This window comes from Mesoplodon densirostris, chromosome 1 (genome assembly GCF_025265405.1).
Source record: "Mesoplodon densirostris isolate mMesDen1 chromosome 1, mMesDen1 primary haplotype, whole genome shotgun sequence".
In the NCBI taxonomy this organism is placed as follows: Eukaryota; Metazoa; Chordata; class Mammalia; order Artiodactyla; family Ziphiidae; genus Mesoplodon; species Mesoplodon densirostris.
Window position 1 is genome coordinate 115,785,436 of NC_082661.1, and position 22,466 is coordinate 115,807,901.

Consider the following 22,466-nt stretch of genomic DNA (forward strand, 5'->3'; position numbering starts at 1 on the left):
AAAATATAATATCCACTTATCTCATAGTTTATGAGAATCACATTTAAAAAAAATTCCTTAAGTGGTCCATGAAAACACTTAGGGCACTTAACATTGAAAAGGAAGTAACACATGATTAATGACTTTTCAAACAATCATTAAACTCTACCAACAATGATACTTTCAGTTCGAGGAACTATTTGAGAAGGCTGGCACAAAATAGTTATCATTTAGAGGACTTTTCTACTTATCTGTTTTCTGGTGAGGTTTTTTTTGTTTTTTGGTTTTTTTAATTAAAAATTTTTTTAATTTTTATTTTTTTAAAATCTTTATTGGAGTATAATTGCTTTACAATGGTGTGTTAGTTTCTGCTTTATAAGTGAATCAGTTATACATAAACATATGTCCCCATATCTCTTCCCTCTTGCATCTCCCGCCCTCCCACCCTCCCTATCCCACCCCTCTAGGTGGTCACGAAGCACCGAGCTGATCTCCCTATGCTATGCAGCTGCTTCCCACTAGCTATCTATTTTACATTTGGTAGTGTATATATGTCCATGCCACTCTCTCACTTTGTCCCAGCTTACCCTTCCCTCTCCCCGTATCCTCAAGCCCATTCTCTAGTAGGTCTGCATCTTTATTCCCATCTTTCCCCTAGGTTCTTCATGACCTTTTTTTTTTTTTTTAGATTCCATATATGTGTGTGATCATACGGTATTTGTTTTTCTCTTTTTCTGACTTACTTCACTCTGTATGACAGACTCTAGCTCCATCCACCTCACTACAAATAACTCAGTTTCATTCCTTTTTATGGCTGAGTAATATTCCATTGTATGTATGTGCCACATCTTCTTTATCCGTTCATCTGTTGATAGACACTTAGGTTGCTTCCATGTCCTGGCTATTGTAAATAGAGCTGCAATGAACATTTTGGTAGAGGCCTTTTCTACTTTCCTGTTTTCTGGTGAGTTTTTAACATATTAGCAAGACAGTTAATTGTCTAGAGACACCCAGATTTACTGGAGAATTTCCAAATTTGATGACAGGTAGATTCCTAGGAATGCCTGGAATAAAGCAAGCATTTTGCAACATTATGAGCATCAAACTCCAACATTCCTTCTGGTTGACCTCAATGACCCTAGAACATCATTAATACAGCTCCCACATTAGCTTCAGGGATACTGGACAAGTATTATCATGTGCTTAAATGAAGCAATAGGTCTTGTTAAAGTATTTGTTTTTTCCTCTAGGCGAGTATGAATGATTAAACTGGTACCTAAATCTTAATGTTAATTTTAAAAGAGTTTTAATAGTAAATAAAGTAATATAGTGAATTCTATCAATTGGTATCTCTCCCTGATTAAAAAATTAGTGGAATAAGTTTATGTTGATCCTTCTGTTATCCCCGACCCCAAACCCCCTTCATGTGTTTAAATGAGGGGCTATCTTGTATCAGGAGATATTAGAAAATTAGTACAGTCATCCCTCCTTATCCGCAGGCCCTGCATCCATGGATTTAACCAATCGGGGACCAAAAATATTTTTTTAAAAATTCCAGAAAGTTCCAAAAAACAACACTTGAAATCTCCATCCTTCAAAAATACGTGCATAGCATTTACTTTGTATTATGTATTTTAAGTAATCTAGAGATGATTTAAAGTATAAAGGAGGATGTGAGTAGGTTATATGCAAATACTATGCCATTTTATACAAGGGACTTGAGCATCCTTGGATTCTTGGTGTTGGGGGAGGGTCTTGGAATCAATCCCCTGTGGATACTGAGGAATGACTGTATGTGTTTGTATTATCCCTAAAAAGGTTCAGATTGTGCTTGTGCTTGTTTAATAGGACACATATAATGAAAGGAAAGTCATTTTAAGCACTAAGACTTTCTGAGGATAGTGCATATGTGAGAACTGACTGTGTCACTATTTTGAGAATGTCATGGTTTAAATTTTAAAAGTAGCACAATCTGTTAGAAAATTATATATAACTTTATGTCAGTAAACCTGAAGGTTAAATAAAATGGATGATAGTCAAGGAAAATAGGAAAAATAGGTAGCACAATCTGCTACTTTAAAAAAATTTTTATTTTATATTGGAGTATAGTTGATTAACCATGTTGTGTTAGTTTCAGGTGCACAGCAAAGTGATTCAGTTATATATATACATGTATCTATTCTTTTTCAAATTCTTTTCTCATTTAGGTTATTACACAATATTGAGCAGAGTTCCCTGTGCTATACAGTACATCCTTGTTGGTTATCTATTTTGAGTATGGTATTCATCACTAGAGGATCCTTAAGGTCTTATCTAACTTAAAGATTCTGTAGTTTTATGACAGTGTGTATGATAAAGGCAAGAGTTTCCTGGATTAGGGTTGCTATATAAAAAAATAACCTAATTGTTATAGAGGTTAAATATCAGACTCAGACTGAAAATAATATATAATAGTATTTGAAAATAATATCAGAATATTGTATTAAAGAGATAGATACTTCTTTCATTTCAACATATTACTCTGAGAGAATTTCCTGACTTTGAGACAAATGAATAGAAAATGTAATATATATTCTAAGTTTAACTGAAACTTCTCACCAAGTTAGGGACTCAGTAATTTTATTCTTTTCAATATCACTGACTTCAGAAGTAATAAAATCTTTGACATGCTTCAATTTCTGTCTCTTCATAATTTTGAGAGAAATTTGTATCTTCTAGCATAATTTTATTTCATGTTATTAATAAGGATTTTTCCAAGATTAATCATTTCTGCAAAGAAGAGAATATAATGAGATATTGTGTCAAGAGCCATGCTAGAAAAAGTAAAGAAGAATAAAAATTAGAATGACTATTACTGTTTTCCCAGAAGAGAGAAAGTCAACATTCTGAGAATTCTCAATAAATCAGATTATAAAACAAGTGGTACGTGACATATCAAATTTTTGATGACATTGAAAACTCCTGAATTATAGAAATCTTATATTAAAAACCACAAAACAGTTTGGGATTAAGATACAAGAAGGATATTTTGACTCTTAACAGTGTTAGCTTTGTTATTTTTATTATTTAGAGAGTTGTATTATTTTGTGAGAATTGGTAACAATGTTTTTAAAAACCCAGTGCTTGCTGTATGTTGTTATGAGATTCAGGTATGAGCTGTGATTTTAATTTTGTACCTTTTACACTTATACACACACACACTGATGCAAACACAATCTTAAAGATAAATAGGCAATCCATAAGTGTTTCCCTAAGTGTTTAGAGGTGATGAGAGTTATATTTGAAGACAAAGAAAGTAACTTGAATCTTGAAAAAAGCGTGAGTTGAAGGTATCAAACTTTTGGTTTTTATACTGCTCAGAGCAGTTAAGAAATTACATATAGTTAACATGAAAAAATACAGTCATCACCTTAAAATTTTACCATCTTACTACGCTTTGTCTAGCCCTTCCTGTTCTTACTAATAGCGTGACTGACATACCTGATTACGGTGATCTGGAGAGCCTTTAGAAGGACCATATCCAGGTTGCTATTTTATTTAAAAGCCTGACTACGTACTTTATCTCTTCAAGACTAACCATTAGTTTAGGCATTTATACATGCCAATAAAATTGATACTTTTGCTGGTCCATACATTCAAATGCTGAAGGAAGGTTCAGTTAATACTGTTAACTGCATTCCTTAGGGTCCTTTCTCCATTTTTTACAATAAGAGGTTTCCATTTAAAGTTGTACTATATCTGCTCTGGAGTGTACCAAAGTGTGTCAACTTATATAGCTTACAGTTTTGTGACTAACAATCACAGGAATCTCATATTCACCACACACATTTTCATTTGACCCACAGAACTTGACTGGCCACTGGTGCCCTTTCCTACTCTTTTTACTCACATTCCAGTCACTCCACAAGTATTTAATTGAGCTCCTGCTCTAAATCAGGCACTATTCTATTTGCAGAGTGGCATCAGGGAACAAAGCAAACAAAAATCACACCTCACTGATTCACTTTGTTATAAAGCAGAAACTAACACACCATTGTAAAGCAATTATACTCCAATAAAGACGTAAAAAAAAAAAAAATCACACCTCATGAGCTTATACAAAAGGAAGTTTAAAGTACCCTGGACCTCCTTTTGGCAAAAGGCATGGATAAGCTCGGTACAAAGTACAAACACTGATAATCTGTATGAAGAGACAGTATAACTGTGAGTCTTAGGAAGAGAGTAGGGGACCAGCCTCTCTGATTTGGTGCTGAATTTGGTTGCATGAGACTCATAGGCATCCCCTTGTATCCCCTCTTCCTCCTGGGCCTTCCCTCTGTCATTTTCTGTGCTGCACCCTTCTTATTTTTTTTTTTTTACCTCCAAACATTGGAGGCTCTGGGACCTTTATGCTTCTGTATTTATGTTCATGCTGGCTAATTTCATTCAGGTGCATGATTTAAAAAATTATCCATATGCTTATGAGGCCCAAGTTTACAGCTCTAACTCAGATCTCATCTCTGCACTCCAGGTTTTTTTCAGTTGCCTACATCTCTACTGGAGATGAATTGGCCCATCACACTTGACCTGTCGGAAGCAGAACGCCCAACCCTCCCCTCTCCCCTCCCCACACATTTTGCTCCTGCCTTGGGCTCTCCCTACGTGATTGAATCCGACCACTATTCACCCAACTGCTCACACAGTTGCTCACCCAAATGATCGTGGAGTCAGCCTTGTCTCCTTTCCCCGTCACCAACATGCAACCCATAAGCAAAACCTCAACATACATTCTTTTTTTAATATATATATATTAATTAATTATTTATTTTTGGCTACGTTGGGTCTTCGTAGCTGCGCGTGGGCTTTCTCTAGTTGCGGCGAGCGGGGGCCACTCTTCATTGCGGTGCATGCGCTTCTCATTGCAGTGGCTTCTCGTTGGGGAGCATGGGCTCTAGCCGCCCGGGCTTCAGTAGTTGTGGCACGTGGGCTCAGTAGTTGTGGTGCACGGGCTCTAGAGCGCAGGCTCAGTTGTTGTGGCTCACAGGCTTAGTTGCTCCATGGCAAGTGAGATCCTCCCGGACCAGGGCTCGAACCCACGTCCTCTGCATTGGCAGGTGGATTCTTAACCACTGAAGCACAATCCAAAGTGCTTGCTCTGGTTGCAAGGCTCTAGAACCTGTTGTTTCCCTCCTCTCCATCTTACATTCTCCTTCTTTCCCCTGAATTTTCCCACATCAGTCATCTTGACTTCCTTGCCTGGACCACCAGATTCATTTTCTGCCCCGGAAACATGCTGTTTCTACCACCTGGGCCCTTCTCCCAGTTATATGCATGGCTTGTTCCTTCACTTCATTCAAATCTCTGCTCAGGTGCCACCTTCTTGGGGAGGCTCTGGTGACCACTCACCCTATTACTCTATCCTGTTGCTCTAATCCCTATTCCCTGCTTTATATATTTTTACTGAGGCCTGACATTATGTTACATACTGATTTATTTTTTGCTTAATAGTTCATTGTCTGTGTCCCCCATTAAAATGCAAGTACCATGAGAACTCTATTTTGCTTATTATTGGAAGTTTAAGAGTACCTGGTATTTAACATGTATTTATTGAGTGAATGAATAATTAAATGAGTAATACTTCTAAGGGCTGTAGTATTGTAGAAGCCCTAGCACTGCCACCAGTCAGTAGACAGGAGGAGCATGACAAATTCTGCCCTTCTGCTGATTTTGTCTTCATTATTACCTGGAAGTTCTGAGATTCAAAGCACGAGATTAATGGAACATTTTCTGAAAGAATTCAAGAGTCTCAGCAATGAATACCTTATTATTTTTTTCTTATTTGCATCATATCACTAAACTGGTATGCCCACATTCTAAGGCAGTTATTTCCATGTATATTTCATTTGTTCCTTTTAGGGTCCTTTTGTGTATAAAGAATATAACATGCTCAAATGTTTTCAAAACTCACATTTAATTAGGAGTTTTTAACCTAAGGACCAGGGAATGACTGTATATATTACAAATAGGAAAGTATGGAATGAGGAAGTGATGAGTGTCAGACTGTATTGTGAGTGGTCAAATCATTTTGTTACTTTGGATTCATATTTTCTTTTTTGTATCCTTATCACAAAATAAAATATGTGTACTCATTATGTGATTCATATTTCTGTACTTTCTGATGAAATATGCCAATCAGAATGGCTGAGTTTCATCTTATTTTCAAGAAGGGTCACCCCCGTTTCAAATATCTCATGAGTAATGTTTAACTTATTCAGCCTCTGATGCTGTTTTGCATGATAGTTTGGTACTACTTTTTCACCAAAGATGAACAACACTCAGGCAAATTAGTTCATGTCAATGCAGTTGAATTCAGGCAAATTAATGCATCTCAATGCAGTTGAATGCAATAAGAAAGCAGATATACTTGGGGTAATTAAAAGGGAATTAAATTTATTAGACTTTTAGCCCACCTCATTTCACGAAGGATATCAGCTGACTTAAAAAGTTGGCATACAATATGACTTAAAAATAAGGTGAGCTAGTATGGAGAGGAGGATATATTTGAAAAATCCAGTGAAAATTCTTTAGCCTGAGGCAGTGCTTTGAATGCTTCTTGAGTATGTCAGCTATTTGATGAGACATGCTTTATTGCTTTTCTACTTACATTCGCATAACCACTTTTAAGCAGAAAAACTGCATGATTTTAAACTTGATTATCAAAAAATCTGTTGAATTGAGTTATCCTTACTGAGCTGTGCCCTTGACTAATTTTTGGAACACAAACATTAATAGAAAAGAAGAGCATTGAGAAATTCTCAGGGCAATTTATGCAGCTTTTTGTTTCCTCTTTAGGAAATGATGCAACATCAATTGTCAACTGTCTTCATATTTTGGGTCAGACTTTGGATGCAAGGTAAAATGGATACATTTTTATTTAAATCAATGAGTGTAATAATGATATACAGGAATAATAAGAAGAACCTAGTGTCTTTGTTCTTTGGGATTGCAATAAAGACTTTAAGGTAGGTGAAAAGAATATCTTTTGTAAATTAGTAATACAACGGCCTTTTATTATTTTTATGATCATATATATATTGTTATTTAAATTTTAAGTAATTTCTGTAGCAGCTAGGTATGTAATTGAGGGTTGAATTGGGACTGTATTATGTGAGGTAAAAATGATGAGCTACAACTCTAGAGGTTTTATTAGCCTCAAGGCATGGTAGTTGTTCTCCATATTTCTAGTAACATTTAGCTTTACAGGAAATATGAAGGTTTCATTCTCATTTTATAGATGAGTAAAGTGAAGCTTAAGATTGCATAGTAAGTGGAAATATACCAGTTTCCAAGTCTATGCACTTTCTACTCTGCACCTCTATTAAAATGACCAGAAATCCAAATACAAAACCAGTTTGGTTAGCATGATTAATTCGGCCTTTAAGCCATACATTTAATTTACTTATTATCCAGGATACATCTAAATAAAAGTTCCTAAAAGTCTTCTACAGAGAATATGCGGTGATACTCTTGAATTATCCATTTTTGTGTTTAAAAGTTTATTTGAGGTGTTTTGTATAATAAATGAAGAAAGGAGATGCTACCATACACCTTCATTTTCTACAAGAAATGGCAGCTTTAGAATGTCACTTCTCTACAAAGTTCAGCCTTCAGAGCTTATTTTGAAAAGATTGATTGTTACCCTTAAGGTAAAAAAAAAAAAAAAAATCCATATCATTCTTTAACGTGGTTTAGCCGGCATTAAATGTTTCTTTCACACCTATAGCCTCAGAAAACATTCTAGTTTTGTTGGATTTGGGATGAACTAAACTGACTCAGGAGCTGGGTTTCTTAGTTATCAACTAAATATTCTCAATATTTGAGACCACAGGTGGAAAACGTAAAGCATTAGAACTGCCGTTTGCTCCGAGGTCCTAATTAAGTTGACTACAAAGGCATTTAGGACACGTTACGCATTTACGGAGTGCTATTGCTGTAACTTCAAGTATATAGGAAAGAATTATTTCAAAGTGGATTTAAAAAATTGAGTTGACTGAGTGAATGTCATCATGGACAAAAATAAATACGATGTAGAAGCATGTTTTATTTGTATTTCACATGCTCCTCTCACAAGATACAAGCTGTCTCTTCTTTACTCCCTAGGACTGTGATGAAGACTGGCCTGGAAAGTGTTAAAAGTGCACTCAGAGCTTTCCTGGACAATGCCGCAGAGGATCTGGAGAAGACGATGGAAAATCTTAAGCAGGGCCAGTTCACCCACACCCGAAACCAACCCAAAGGTGTTACTCAGATTATCAATTATACCACGGTGGCACTGTTGCCAATGCTGTCATCATTATTTGAGCATATTGGCCAGCATCAGTTCGGAGAAGATCTAATATGTATGTAAATCTATTACTTAGAGTTTCATTATCTACATAGTACAATCAGAAATTAACAGCCACATCATCGAGGTTATTCAAACACTGCTTATACATTAAAATGTTTTTTTTTTTTTAAGAACACATTAGGTTGACATTTGAGTTACAAAACCAGAACCATTCTTAATAGAGATAGATCTCTGAATCACATGGATTCACAGAAGGGACCAGTAAGGTACTGGTTATGGACAGTCACGCCCACATTGTTGACATCCAAGTGCCAAATTTTATACTTTCTGTGGTGTCTCTTTCCATGGAAATTTTCTAATGCAGTTTCACCAAAGGACATGCAGCATTAAATGTTTTCAGATTATTTCTGAGTCGATGCAGGTTGTTTCTGCAAGCTATCCTACCAGTAAATTTGAAGACTGCTGAGACAAATTCTGCATCTAAATAACTGACCTACTAGGGTGGCTCAAATATCGTTTGTTTATAGGTTTCAGTCTCTTTTCATAGGGGATTTCAGCAGCCGTTTCTGGCTGGAATTCTGTGGTTATTAAAAATATCCACAGAATGCCCAAGGTTGCATGGAAAAGAAACCACGTGACCTAAGTTCCTGCTCTCCTGCCTGTATGAACATGAAAGATGATATGAGCCCTTGTCTACCAGTCAAGTGGGTCTTGCTTGCAGACCCACCCACTCAGACTCAGTGTTGTAGGTCTCCCCGGTGAAGTACAATACAGCTCTGTGTAAAAACCACCATTGTTCATCAGTGAATGACATAACCGCTAGTTTCAAAACATTGACATTGACACTGCTTTAGCCAATGGGAGGATTACTTACAGCCCCATGTGGACACAGAAACAAATATGGGGGATGAGGAGGATTTCTCCATTCATGTCATGGTGTGTCCTCTGTGAAATGGTAGCAGAGTTGGCATTAGAAATCCAATGTTCTTAGTTTTCTTTGCCTGTTGAACATGTTTATTGGATCAGAGATCATCTAAAAGGTTTTACTTGATTTTCTAGCTTTAAAAGCTCCAAGAGTGACTTACTTATGCCTTGAATTTCAGGTCATTGCAGAAATAAATGATACACCCTGTTCTCTAGCATTCTTATTCTTGTTCATTTGAGAGTTAAAATAAAAGGTGCAGTCTTTATATACCTTTGGAACAGGAGTCAAAATGGACCTGTCCTCCCAGATATCCTTGTGCTTAGTTTTATTCTTGAAGAAATCCTTTATTCTTATACCTAAAGCAATTGTTCCTGATAATATTCTGTCTGTATAATCAGAGCACAATTCTTTAGAATGCTTTCAGCTCCTTCAAGAAAAGAATTTTGTTTGAGAAAAAGGTCTTAAATTTCATTTTATGTGTGTGTGTGTTCTTGTATTGCTTTTTTTCAAATATTAAAATGTTAGTATGCCTTTAATATGGAATTTTGTTGTTAGCCGAAACTTTCTCAGGACAGTGTATTGATAACAAGTGTTTTTTTTTTAAAGTGAGATTCTCTTTTTCCTTAGTGGAAGATGTACAGGTATCATGTTACAGAATTCTGACTAGCTTGTATGCATTGGGAACCAGCAAGAGTATTTATGTGGAAAGGTAAGATTTTAAAAGTTTAACTTTGTATTAATAGTTTTTTCAAGTGTTATGATTATTTATTTCAAGGGTCTTCACTTTATAACTTTTTCCTTAATTATAAACTAAACAATCAGATTGACATATTGAATTCCTTGGGAGTAATTAGACAATCTTTAAGCTAAATTTGAATTGATATAATAAAAGACAATTACGAATTATGAACAAAAAGTGTAAAGCCATAGTGGTAAAGCCTATATTTAATATAAAGTTTAAACTTAGAGTGTTAATGAGGCTTACGAAGGAATCTGATAGTACAGTTTCTAATTCTATATTGGAAATACAAAATAAGAATGAATATAGGCAGTTAATTTTTTCATGTTCTCAAGTTCAAAAGAAGATTAGCAGAGTCAGATGTTGTAGACAGGTCAAGTAAGATAAGGTGTCCCCACTGAACTGAACAAGAGAGATCACATGGGCAACTTCTGTAAGATTTCTGTGGAAGAGAGAAGAGAAAGAGGGCTTTTTTAAATGTTAGGAGAAATAAAAAGACATTCTAATAGAAGACCAAAAAATGAAATAAATAAGTCAAAGGATATTCTGAGAGAAGAACATTGAATAGATGTAAATTCTCCCCAAATTAATCTTAATTATAAAGAATTTCAAGTAGAAATTTGTTTTTTGTTGAACTTGAAAAATTTTTAAAGTTCATTTGAAAGAATCAATGCATGAGAATCAATGCAATAAAATTTTGAGAGAGAAAATTAGAGTAATAAGGGCATTCACGTGGCCTACCAAACATTAAAACTTAAAAAGCAACAGTAATTAAAATAAGGTGACAATTACAAAGAGGTAGGAAAGTAGATCAATGGAAAAAGATAATTGAGTTTACTCTGAATATTTTTAAAGTTTTACCTGCATTTTAAGTTAAACTATCAATAGTTTCATATGATTTTTATGGTTATAAAATATTTTATCCTAAGGAAGTATTATAATTTATTGAAATATTCCTTTATTTTTGACATGTAGCCTCTTTTCTCTTTTTCACTTACATAAATAATGCTAGATCTATGTTCATAGTTTTCTGTGTATATTTATTTTATTTCCTTTATCAGAATTTGGAGATCTAGGTTAAAGAGTATGCATGTATTACGGGTTTGTGATACACATTTTACTATCTTTAAAAAAAATGATTCAATTCATACTTTAAAGTTTTACAAGAGAATTCTCTTTTCCTCACATTTCTCATTTCTGATTATTACCCTTTTTTACTATTTATAAATTTATTAGTTGAAAGTAAGATCCTATTTTTCTTTTCAAATGCATTTTCCTCATTACCAGTTACTAGCTATTTGTGTGTGTGTGTTTACCTTACCATTTGTACTTATTTTATAAATTGCCTTTTCTTATTTTTTGTCCATTTTTCTATTAATGTATTATCTTACTGATCAGTAATAACCATTGTATTTGTTAACTATTAACTTCTTGCCTGTTATTTCTCCTGCTTTTATGACTTCTAGCATTTTTTTTACCTTTATATTGCTTATATACAAATCATTATGTGCAGATAGCTTTTTATGACATGAGAATTTTGGATTTTTATATAATCAGATCTAGCAATTATACCATACGTGTTTCATCCCCTTAGTTTCATGATTTTAAGGAGTTTATACTATACCCTTAATAGCTAGAAATTCAAATATTTATTCTCCTAGGTTTTTCATGCTTTCAGTTGTTTAATCCTTTTGTTCATTCAGTAAATACTGATCAAATGTCAGGTTCTGGGATACAACAGTGAACAAATAGATCCCTGCTCTCAGAGAGCTTATATCAAGGGAGAGAAACAAAACAAGGGAACCGATTAACGTAACAGGGGCAAGTTATTGTGTGTGAGTTGGCACACAGTACAGAGAATGACACGAGATGATCAGGAATGCATCTTTGAGAACACGGCTTTTTAGACTCAGAACTTTCTCTACGCAACAGGAAACAGGTAGATGATAAGTCAGGTGTAAATAGGTCTGTGTGTAATAGCCTTCATTGTCTCAGTGAAGTCTGACTTGAGTCTTCAGCCAGATGACAGTTGAAGAAACAAGTGTGAGAAGCTTGAGGGAGGCATAGAATGTCTGAAATGATTGTCTCTGGAGTATGAAGGGATTTACTGGAAATGAGCCTTTTCCTGTTTCTCTTTGGTGTTACGTAGAATTCAAATTCAATTTTTTAAATCGTCCACCACGTCTCTAATATAATGATTTATTAAATATTTCTCTTATTTACTGATTTAAAACAAACTCTTCATCATATACTAAGTATATTTGCTAGGTTATATTTCTAGAATTTCTATTCTATTCTAAATTATTTGATTTTTGAATGATTAGAGCAATACCATCTAGCCTGAATTGTTAGTATTTTCTAATACATTTTAATATCTGGTAGTCCAAATTCTCTCATACCTCAGCAGTTACTGTTATTGTTGTTTCTACTCTTGCCTGGGTATTTTTCTTGATAGAATTTGGGATCTTTCTGTTAGATTCTTTTTTTTTTTTTTTTTTTTTTTTTTTTTGCGGTACACGGGCCTCTCACTGTTGTGGCCTCTCCCGTTGCGGAGCACAGGCTCCGGACATGCAGGCTCAGCAGCCATGGCTCACGGGCCCAGCCACTCCGCAGCATGTGGGATCTTCCCGGACCGAGGCACGAACCCGTGTCCCCCGCATCGGCAGGTGGACTCTCAACCACTGTGCCACCAGGGAAGCCCTCTGTTAGATTCTTTAAAAAGATATATATTTTTTCAGTTAACTTTGCAATTATAAAGCGAGTTTGGGAGAATATAAAAATAAAAATTTGAAGGTGAGTAAAAGGTATTTTGAAAAAAATGACACTATACTAAAAAAAAAAGTAGTTATTTTAATACAGCTCATCTAAAAGAAAAATTGCTATTTCCAGAATAGCAACAGAAATGATCAGAGTTGATCTGAGTTACTAATTGAATTTATATCTTAAAGTGAACTATTAAATAATTCAGATGAATTATTAATGAAATAAAAGGACTAGCCCAGTTAGATGTCTGGAAATAGATTATCTACTTTGGGGTCATACATGAAACATTTTAGGCTATTAAATTCTTAAATGAAGTATTTCTCATTCTTTTAAAACATTTATTGAACCCATATTGTGTGCCAGAAATTTTGCAATTCTGTATCCCTGTTTTTAGGTAAGGAAAGAAAAACTTGAAAAGAGTAAGTAATTTTTCTATGGTGAGTGACACAGTGTTAGGACTACGATCAGGACTTGGGTCTGTCTGAATCAAAGCCCATGCTCTTTGTAATTTCTTGATGTCCTAAATTATCTTTAGTAATGAAATGTTATGAAATGTTTGAATTGAACTTTATCTTATTCAGTGTCATTCTATGAAGGAATATTTTCTCCTAGCTGAATATATATCTAGTCATTTTTAATTAAAATATTAGATAATCAGACAGTGTTAATTTTAAGTATTATTTTTTTCAGGGAGAAATTTAAAACTGTCTAAGAGAATTATGTAATCTTTTCTTAATTTGATCCGTTTTATTGACTTTTAAATAAAATACATATTCAAACTCATTTAAGGAGTTCATAATTTGCTGAAATAACTCTCACATTATTCTATATTTAATAAACACTTAACATGCCAGTAAAGCCTTGGATTAAGTAGGTAACTGAGGGAGAGAGAATTTATATCAGTGGCAAGGGAAGCCTTGAATAAATTCATCACAGTCTGATTCCCTTCCTTCCCTTGAAAATGATAAATTAATTTTAAGTGTTATCAATAGTTGTTAGGATCTAATATGTCCTTACATTTCATAGCTACCCTGAAATTACTTATACATGGTAAATTTTCAGAAAGTTTTATTTGTATGTTGTATTAGTACTTGAATTTTAAAATTTTTATCAAAATCCATTTATTCACGTGGCAAGAATTGTTCCTTAGGTCATCATGTTAAAAGAAAGAAAGAAAAAAAGTAAAATGTCCAAACTTATGAGGGAATTTACAGGGCTTGGGGTTTATTTTCCTTGTTGTTGTTATTTTTGTCTGTACTGTTTTTAACTTCTTTTTAGCTGACAGATAATTTAGGTGTGTTTTTTTTTTTAATGGCAGGGAATTTGCTATTGAAAGCACATGCTGTTTTGCAATATAGCAATTGGATTTGAGGGTTAGTTTTTATCAGTAGCAGTAGCACTATGAGTGTCCTTCTTTTAGGTTTACCTTTCCAATTTTAATATAACTTCTTCAGTTTTTCACTTAGAAGACTTAAAAAATATAAGCGTTTTCCACTTATAGGCAACGTTCTGCATTAGGAGAGTGTCTGGCTGCCTTTGCTGGTGCCTTTCCCGTAGCATTTTTGGAAACTCATCTCGACAAACACAATATTTACTCCATCTACAATACTAAGTCTTCTCGAGAGAGAGCAGGTAACACAGAAGCATGTGCACTACTTGATATTTGAAGCTAAAACTTAATGACATTTGTTGTGTTTTCTGACCGTGATTTTTTAATGGGCTATTTTAATTTATTATCTCCATGTTACTTGTTCTTAGGTGTTATTATTTGGAATTTTTTGGAATGCTGTATACTATTTCCATAGTGTTTCTGAAAGAAAATTAGTTTAATTTCTTCTAAGTCAATGAGCCACAGACAAATTAACCCTCTTAATAATAAGACAGAATAATCAGCAGATATGGAAAAATAGGTCAATCTGATTTCTGATTCAGTTATCTCTTATAGGTAGTCAGTAAGTATATGGTATTCTTATTTGTTACAGTTATAGATTTGTACCTTTCATTTCTCTTGGTTCACCGGGTATGTCTATCTTATTGGAACAGTTTTATTCCATGTGATATTTTTCTGATAGTTTGGTCCTCTAAGCCTGATAAAGTATATTTTATTTTAATCATTTTCCAAAAGCCCTCAAGAGTTTCCCCAACTTGAACAAGAATTATTAGCTGTTCACAAATGCATACCTCTCTGTTGATGAGATCATTTCTCTGTGTAATTCATGTCTATATGGGAGCTACTGGTTACACTGATTTTATAGTGAATTTTTCAAGTAAAGAACCTCTTAAAAACTTGAATAATCGTTATTTAATTTGCCTAATTTATGATTCGAATTTCACATCACAGAGGAAGTTAAAGAAAAATATGTTGAATATAACTTAGCAATATTTTTCTACATAAGTTGCACAATATATTTGTAAACAGTAAAACAGTTGAGTTTGGATTGTTAATTATCTGTATAAGCATGTCTTATTAAGTTGTCTTATTAAGGATTTTTGATTCATTAATATTTTTTAATGCATCAAGAATGAAGCAGATTGTTATTTTGTTACAGGTAAGGAAATACACAGAGCAGATAATTTCCCCGCTTATTTTCTGTAATACACCGTTTGCATAACAAAGGAAAGGAATTGCATTTAATGATTCTCCTTCATTCATTTTTTTAGTCAAGTCATTCAACAAATGATCATTGGTAGATGGAGAAGATGGTATATACAAAGATAAGATTTGATTTTTTTCTTCAGGGAGTTTTTAGTTGCAGTAGAGGGAGAGAGACTGGTGAATATATGTGATAGAATTCAGAATAAAGAGCACTGGGGACACAAAAAAAGCAGTTTGAGCTGAGAGCACCTGGGAAGACTTAGCAGAGTTTGTACAGATGAGCCTTGAAATTAGGAACACTGAAAGTCTGGTACGTTAGGGGAAACTTCAAGTACTTTGAGGTGGCAGTAGCTTTCAGGGAAGAAAGAGAAAAGATGAGGCAAGAATGGAAAGCCAAGAAGAGGCGAGGTAGGCTTCCTGTGTCAGGTTAGGAGTGGGGACTGTACCAGGGCAAAAAGGATCCTTTTATTGACTTTAAAAAGGGGAGTAACATGAGTAGCTTTGCATTTTAGAACTCCATCATGGCAGAAATAAGGAAGACGAATGAGTGTGCATCACCAGTTAGAAAATGATTGTGGTAACGCAGAAGAAATCTAATTGGGCAAAACCCCTTGGATGTAGTCTATAGTGAAGAGGTTATGAGAAATCCTAGAGGTAGAATCATCTCCTGTAGGAGATGAAGGAGCATCACAGCCTAGAATTTCTCCCAGGTTTCTAGCCTGGGTGACTCATTGGATAATGTTGTCCTCACGAGATAGTAGTGCAGGCTCAAGAGGTAGATTGGAGAGGAAAGGTCAAGTTTAAATTTAGACCCGTTATATTTTAGTTGTTTTTGACACATTCCTTATGAGACACACAAAAAAACTTTAGGAAATATGGCTTTGAGAGTTATTCTCTTACAGCAGAAGCCCATAGGAATGGCCAGAATTGCCTAGGCAAACATATAAGCTGAAAAAGAGAAGTGAGTTCAAGATAAATCCCTAAAGAAAACCCATATTTAAAAGTTCAGCAAGGAGAAAAGAGTTAGCAAAAGGAGACTGACAAAATTCAGAAGAGAGTCAAGAAACACTGAATGCATTGAAGTTAAGGAAAAGGGGGATTTTAGGAAAAGGAACTTTGGTCAGTGATGTGAAACGCCCTTGAAACACTTAGTAAGATAAGGATTGTAAAAGAATAAATTTGTTCAGTGGTGAAAAGCAGAAGCCTTCAATTCTGTGGCTAGGAGAGTACCTGGAAAGGTAAACAGTCTAAGAGAGAGCTGAGCATGTGTATAGGTTTGCTGCGGAAGAGGCAGTAGAGAAGGAGTTGAAAATACATTCCTGAGCAAGGCGGCTGCTGGAGGGTAGACAGCATCAGAACACAGGTGAACCATGCATAGGGACCTCAGAACTCCTGCTGAAAAGGGGAGCAGACGTGAATGTGAGACCAGACACACAAATCCTGTCCAGATGAGAGCAGGCAGTTCAAAGAAGAAACATCTGATATTCCTAGAAGGATCGGTCATTTGCTGATCTTCAGGTGGTTGGGTAGGGACTCGGGGGAAAAGAAAGTTTGAAATAGCTGCCATGGGGAAAGGGAGAGGCACAGGGAGCTTTATTCAATATCCTGTGATAAACCATAATGGAAAAGAATATAAAAAATGAATGTCTGTATGTGTATAACTGAGTCACTTTGCTGTACAGCAGAGAGTGGCACAACATTGTAAATCAACTACATTTCAGTTAAAAAAAAAAAAAAAAGAGGAATCCAGCTGAAGGCATGGCAGGTCTGGCTGAGTTTTGAAGCCCAGTGTGAAATGATTGCTTGTGTGTGTTTCGGGTCACTTCTTTCACTAAATACATGTCATTTGTACGTGTGCTTCTCTAGCTCTTAATTTGCCAGCTAATGTTGAAGATGTTTGTCCAAATATACCATCTTTGGAGAAACTCATGGAAGAAATTGTGGACTTAGCTGAGTCCGGTATTCGCTATACACAAATGCCACATGTGATGGAAGTTATCCTGCCCATGCTGTGTAGCTACATGTCTCATTGGTGGGAGCACGGACCCGAGAATAATCCAGGAAGGGCTGAGATGTGCTGCACAGCTCTGAACTCAGAGCATATGAACACGCTGCTGGGAAATATCCTGAAAATCATATATAATAACTTGGGAATTGATGAGGGAGCCTGGATGAAAAGGTTAGCAGGTAAGACTGGGAAGGAATGTGCCACTTCCATTTGTTTATTTCCAAAAAGATTTGAAATACAGAAGACTAAAATTTTTCTATCTTAATCTTTGTGAATATTTGCTCTGTGCTCAAAAAATATTCTGGATTACTTCTGTCATGCTGTTCTAAAAAAATAATAGATTTAATCAGACATTGGGTAACTTTCCATATAGTTACTACTTTTAAGTGAGTAAACATTTTCTAGATTTGACTAATCTCGCTAAGATTAATCAGTGAACACAGCAGTAAAAATTAATGATTCTGCAGACAGAGACAAAAATAAAACTGTATTTTGAAGCCACCCAGGTTTAGTCATCTCTCTTAGCAGGAATGGGGGAGGATAATCAAAAGATACAAATATTTACATTTAAGCTTCTCTATCATTGCACTGTTTATATTGAGTAATTGGAAGCAATTTGAATGCCCAGCCACTAGCATATGGCTAAATAGGTTGGCACATCCATATACCAGAATATTATGCTTTTTTTCAAACATTAAGATTTCAACAATATTTTATGATGTGGAAAATATTCAGTATATCATGGAGGATTAAGAGAAGAACTTTAAAAATTTGAATTCAGAAGTTTACATATGATATTACTTATTGGGAAAATTTCCAAAAAAAATACACCAAAGTCTTACTAATTTCGGTAGGGTAATTATGGTTGATTTTTAACATTTCTCTTTTATACACTTCCCCAGTGTATGTATGTTACTCTTAGGGAGAAAAATATTCCTTTTAAAATGGCCTAAAAAACAAACTTATGGTTACCAAAGGGGAAAGGTGAGGGGGAGGGATTAATATATACACACTACTATATATAAAATAGGTAATCAACAAGGACGTATTCTATAGCACAGGGAACTCTGCTCAATATTTTGTAATAACCTATATGGGAAAAGAACCTGAGAAAGAACGGATATGTGTTTATGTATAACTGAATCACTTTGCCGTCTACCTGAAACTAACACAGCATTGTAAATCTGATATAAAGTAAAAATTAAATTTAAAAAATGGCCTAATCAAGTTTAGAACTGTTGCTAACAACTACAACTATTATTAAATAAAAGAGCAGTATTATATGTAATCTAACTCTTCCACTGGGACAAGGATGGGGACAGTTATAATGAGATGGCGTAGTAGTTAAGTAGGTAGTGGTCTCATATAAGTATTCAGTGGTGTGTATCTCTTCTAAAAAAAGGCCCGGGGAAACTTTTCCATTTGGGGACTTTTCTTCTTTGTGTGAAAATAATTGATTTCCAAAGTGAATGAATGCCTTTTTAAAAATTCTAAATTAGCTGCCAATTTTTTTCTTTCTTTCTTTTTTGAAAACAAGGAAGCACATCAGTTTCAATTCAGTAATCATTTTTGAACAGCAGCTATGTAATTAGGTTTGGGACTAGAAAAAGGACTGCGGCATGGGCTGAATTCTAAAGGAAGTCATGTGCTGGAGGAGAGGGAGGCTTAATCATGCTGTACAATTGTGATGACCATCTAATCCTCATTTTAATGAATGTTTATGCAGAGTGGAATATTAATGTCTGTCTTCAAACAGTATTTTCCCAGCCTATTATAAATAAAGTGAAACCTCAGCTCTTGAAAACTCATTTCTTGCCATTAATGGAGAAACTCAAGAAAAAGGCAGCAATGGTGGTATCAGAGGAAGACCATCTGAAATCCGAGGTCAGGGGGGATATGTCCGAGGCTGAACTTCTCATTCTAGACGAGTTCACCACGCTGGCCAGAGATCTCTATGCCTTCTACCCGCTCTTGATTAGATTTGTGGACTATAACAGGTAGAATGTTCAAAAGTGATCTAATTTCTCAAATTAAGTCATAACCTTACTGTGTTCATATGTCCCAGTGGAATTGCTTCATTCATTACTTAGCAATGAGCTTTTTCACAGTGATGACATTATCAGATGCGAATTTCACCAAACATCTTAAAATTACAATTGGAAATCCCATTGTGGAGCAGTCTGCCTTGTGGGTGTAAAAGCTAGCACTTTGACAGTTACAGTGTTTAAATTATTTAAAATGTTACAGCTGTACACTGAAGCCATTTATGAGCTCTGTGGACAAGCATGCTCACCCTCAGTTTACTTGGTTTCACGTTTAACTTTAGGAGTGTGATTTTTTTTTAATTAACTTTAGGGAGTAACTGAGACACCACTTTCTTTATTTATTATGTGATCTAGGGCAAAGTGGCTAAAAGAGCCTAACCCAGAAGCAGAAGATCTTTTCCGCATGGTTGCAGAGGTGTTTATCTACTGGTCAAAATCCCACGTAAGTAGGAAAATACTGACAGTGCTTACTCTCTGGAATATGTTAAGGACTTGCAAAATTTAATGAATTTTCCTATCCCCTTAGTAAATACCTATCAGAGTGTTTCTCAAGGTCATCTCCTTAGTATCACTTAACTGGTCAGGAGAGAGACTAGGTTTCCCTGGGGAGTTTGATGCAATATAAGCCTTCTTTTGAGTTTTGTAATTTATCTTCAAACAATCACAGAGATTTTTAATTGTGCTGAGTATTTATCATAATCAGTAGGTTTTTAGATGAATGCCTAGTATTAGTTTCAAGAATAAGAAAAAGAATCTGAATATGTGCTTTTGAATCTCATGGATGTATTTTAAACACAAATCTGTTAATATATGTTATATACGTTCTAACCCAAATTTTTAAAGGTGAAACTATGTGAGCAGTTATAATATTAAAATTAGAATGTTAATATGAGCTGAATGAAAGTTGAGGCTTAGTCTTTTCACTGTCCTTCATACAAAATCTTTTATTACTCATCAATTATTAACATATTTAGTTGGTTACTATGAAATTATTTTGCTTGGGTTATGCTCCTTCAAAAAAGAAACACGTATAATTAGATTGTTAACCTCTCTTTTAAAGCTCTGTGATTATTTCTGCTTTTATTCTGTATTTGCTTTCACTACTACCACTGCTTAAACACTTGACTTTGCCAGTGTTTTTATGTTCCTAAATTAAAAATGAATAAAATAATTTTAGGGTATATGAAAAAGTAGATAAAATATCTGACAGAATGGAAAGTTGCATTATAGTTGTGCATGCCCTTAGGAAATCTGTGTTTATCCCAAAAGGCAGTATATGCTTACCACCAGTTAGTTGGTGTTTGAGTATTCATTCTGCCCCTTGGTAGGTGTGTGACTTGGTTACTTAAATTTTCTGAACCTTAGTATTCCCATCTTTGAAACATACATATTTCTATCTAGTTCCCAGAATTGTTGCCCCCAGCCAAGCACCCTCATTTGATATTCAACAGCTATTTGTTTCCTTTCTTTATAAGTCATATATCAAATTACTACTTATCTTTGTAGAAAGTTTAGGTTCCTTTGTAACCTCTATTACATGAACTACTTATCTGTGGTTTTAATTAAAACTTCCTTTGGGACTTCTCAGAATTTCAAAAGAGAAGAGCAGAACTTCGTGGTACAGAATGAAATCAACAATATGTCTTTCCTTATTACGGACACCAAGTCAAAGATGTCCAAGGTATTATTATAATCTGTTTAACTCTCTAGAAAATGTGTGAATATAACGTTCATTAGTTGAATTGGTTGATATTTTTTAGACCTTTTAAAGGTTTGTAACTGGAATTTGATGGATTTGATGATACGTTTACTGATTAAACACACACACACACACACACAGTTTTAAGGGTACCTGGGACTTACTGTAATCAGGTGTGGCAAGACATGTAGACATGGAAATGACTGTCATGGAGGAAGAAGATTTTACTCACAGTTCCCTGGAAACAGAAGGCACAGCGTAGAGTGAGGACACATGGGGAAGCACCAGGGTCAGCCATGAGGCGGAGGGAGCAAGGGGAAGATGTGCACAAGAGCCTTTATTATGGTTTCTGTGGAAAGGAGCAGACGAGGTAGGGTAAGCAGGCTTAGCACTGGCTAGCTTGAATCATTTCAGCAGGCTCTGGGGTGTAGGGACTGTCCCTAGTTGTCTGGTACCTGGCCCTGGGTGATGAGGGCAGGTGGATTGAGATTCAGGTAAAGGAGGTGATTGGAGGACAAGGACTCTGAATTGATTGGTTTGTATATGAAAGGCGTGCTTGCAGGCAAGTAATTTTCTATCTCTAGGAATTGACTAACCCTGGGAGGGGCACTCAAAGATCAGCAGGGACCACGATGTCAAGGCATCACAATACAAAGACATGCTTAGGGCTTCCCTGGTGGCGCAGTGGTTGAGAGTCCGCCTACCGATGCAGGGGACACGGGTTTGTGCCCCGGTCTGGGAAGATCCCACATGCCGCGGAGAGGCTAGGCCTGTGAGCCATGGCTGCTGAGCCTGCACATCCGGAGCCTGTGCTCTGCAATGGGAGAGGCCACAACAGTGAGAGGCCTGCGTACTGCAAAAAAAAAAAAAAAAAAAAAAGACATGCTTAATATACACACACACTCACAAAATTGCCAATCAGTATAATATAGATATAATTAGTCAATAATATGTATTCATCAGAGGAAATGTATGTACATTTATGTGTGTCAAATAAATACACCGCCAAATAATTAGCTGCATTGTTTAAGAACCACATGGATGAATTCTAAGTTCTCACATATGAAATGGAAATTTTTGTTTTCTCCATCACTCATGTTGCGGACTGGAGGACCTTTCAAAACACTGAAAAATATGTGCCTTTATCTTGTGAATTACTACTAAATAAGAAAATGAATATATTAGATGGCGTAACACACAAAATCTGCTACCAAATGGCCAAAGATGCAAAATAGTGTGGCACTGTGGCTACGGAAATCAGTCTCGACCAACTCAATAAATTATGGGAAGAGAGATGAACCCCAAGCGTCCATCTGACTTGTTTCATTGTCGGCCACCAGGACAATAAAGTAGCATCACTCAGTACTCTAGTCTTATTCAGAGTTG

At 35.4% G+C, this 22,466-nt stretch overlaps 1 protein-coding gene across 1 annotated transcript in view; it reads left to right on the forward strand.

Annotated features, from left to right (window-relative positions):
- The window catches only part of RYR2 (ryanodine receptor 2), a 727,841-nt gene that overhangs the window by 586,843 nt on the left and 118,532 nt on the right, over window positions 1–22,466 (forward strand). Inside the window, exons 64-71 of the mRNA XM_060096737.1 lie at window positions 6,811–6,871; window positions 8,119–8,357; window positions 9,858–9,939; window positions 14,234–14,364; window positions 17,195–17,515; window positions 19,093–19,333; window positions 19,736–19,823; window positions 20,970–21,062. Of these exons, the coding sequence (XP_059952720.1) occupies window positions 6,811–6,871; window positions 8,119–8,357; window positions 9,858–9,939; window positions 14,234–14,364; window positions 17,195–17,515; window positions 19,093–19,333; window positions 19,736–19,823; window positions 20,970–21,062 (1,256 nt within the window). The remainder of the gene's footprint in view (window positions 1–6,810; window positions 6,872–8,118; window positions 8,358–9,857; window positions 9,940–14,233; window positions 14,365–17,194; window positions 17,516–19,092; window positions 19,334–19,735; window positions 19,824–20,969; window positions 21,063–22,466) is intronic.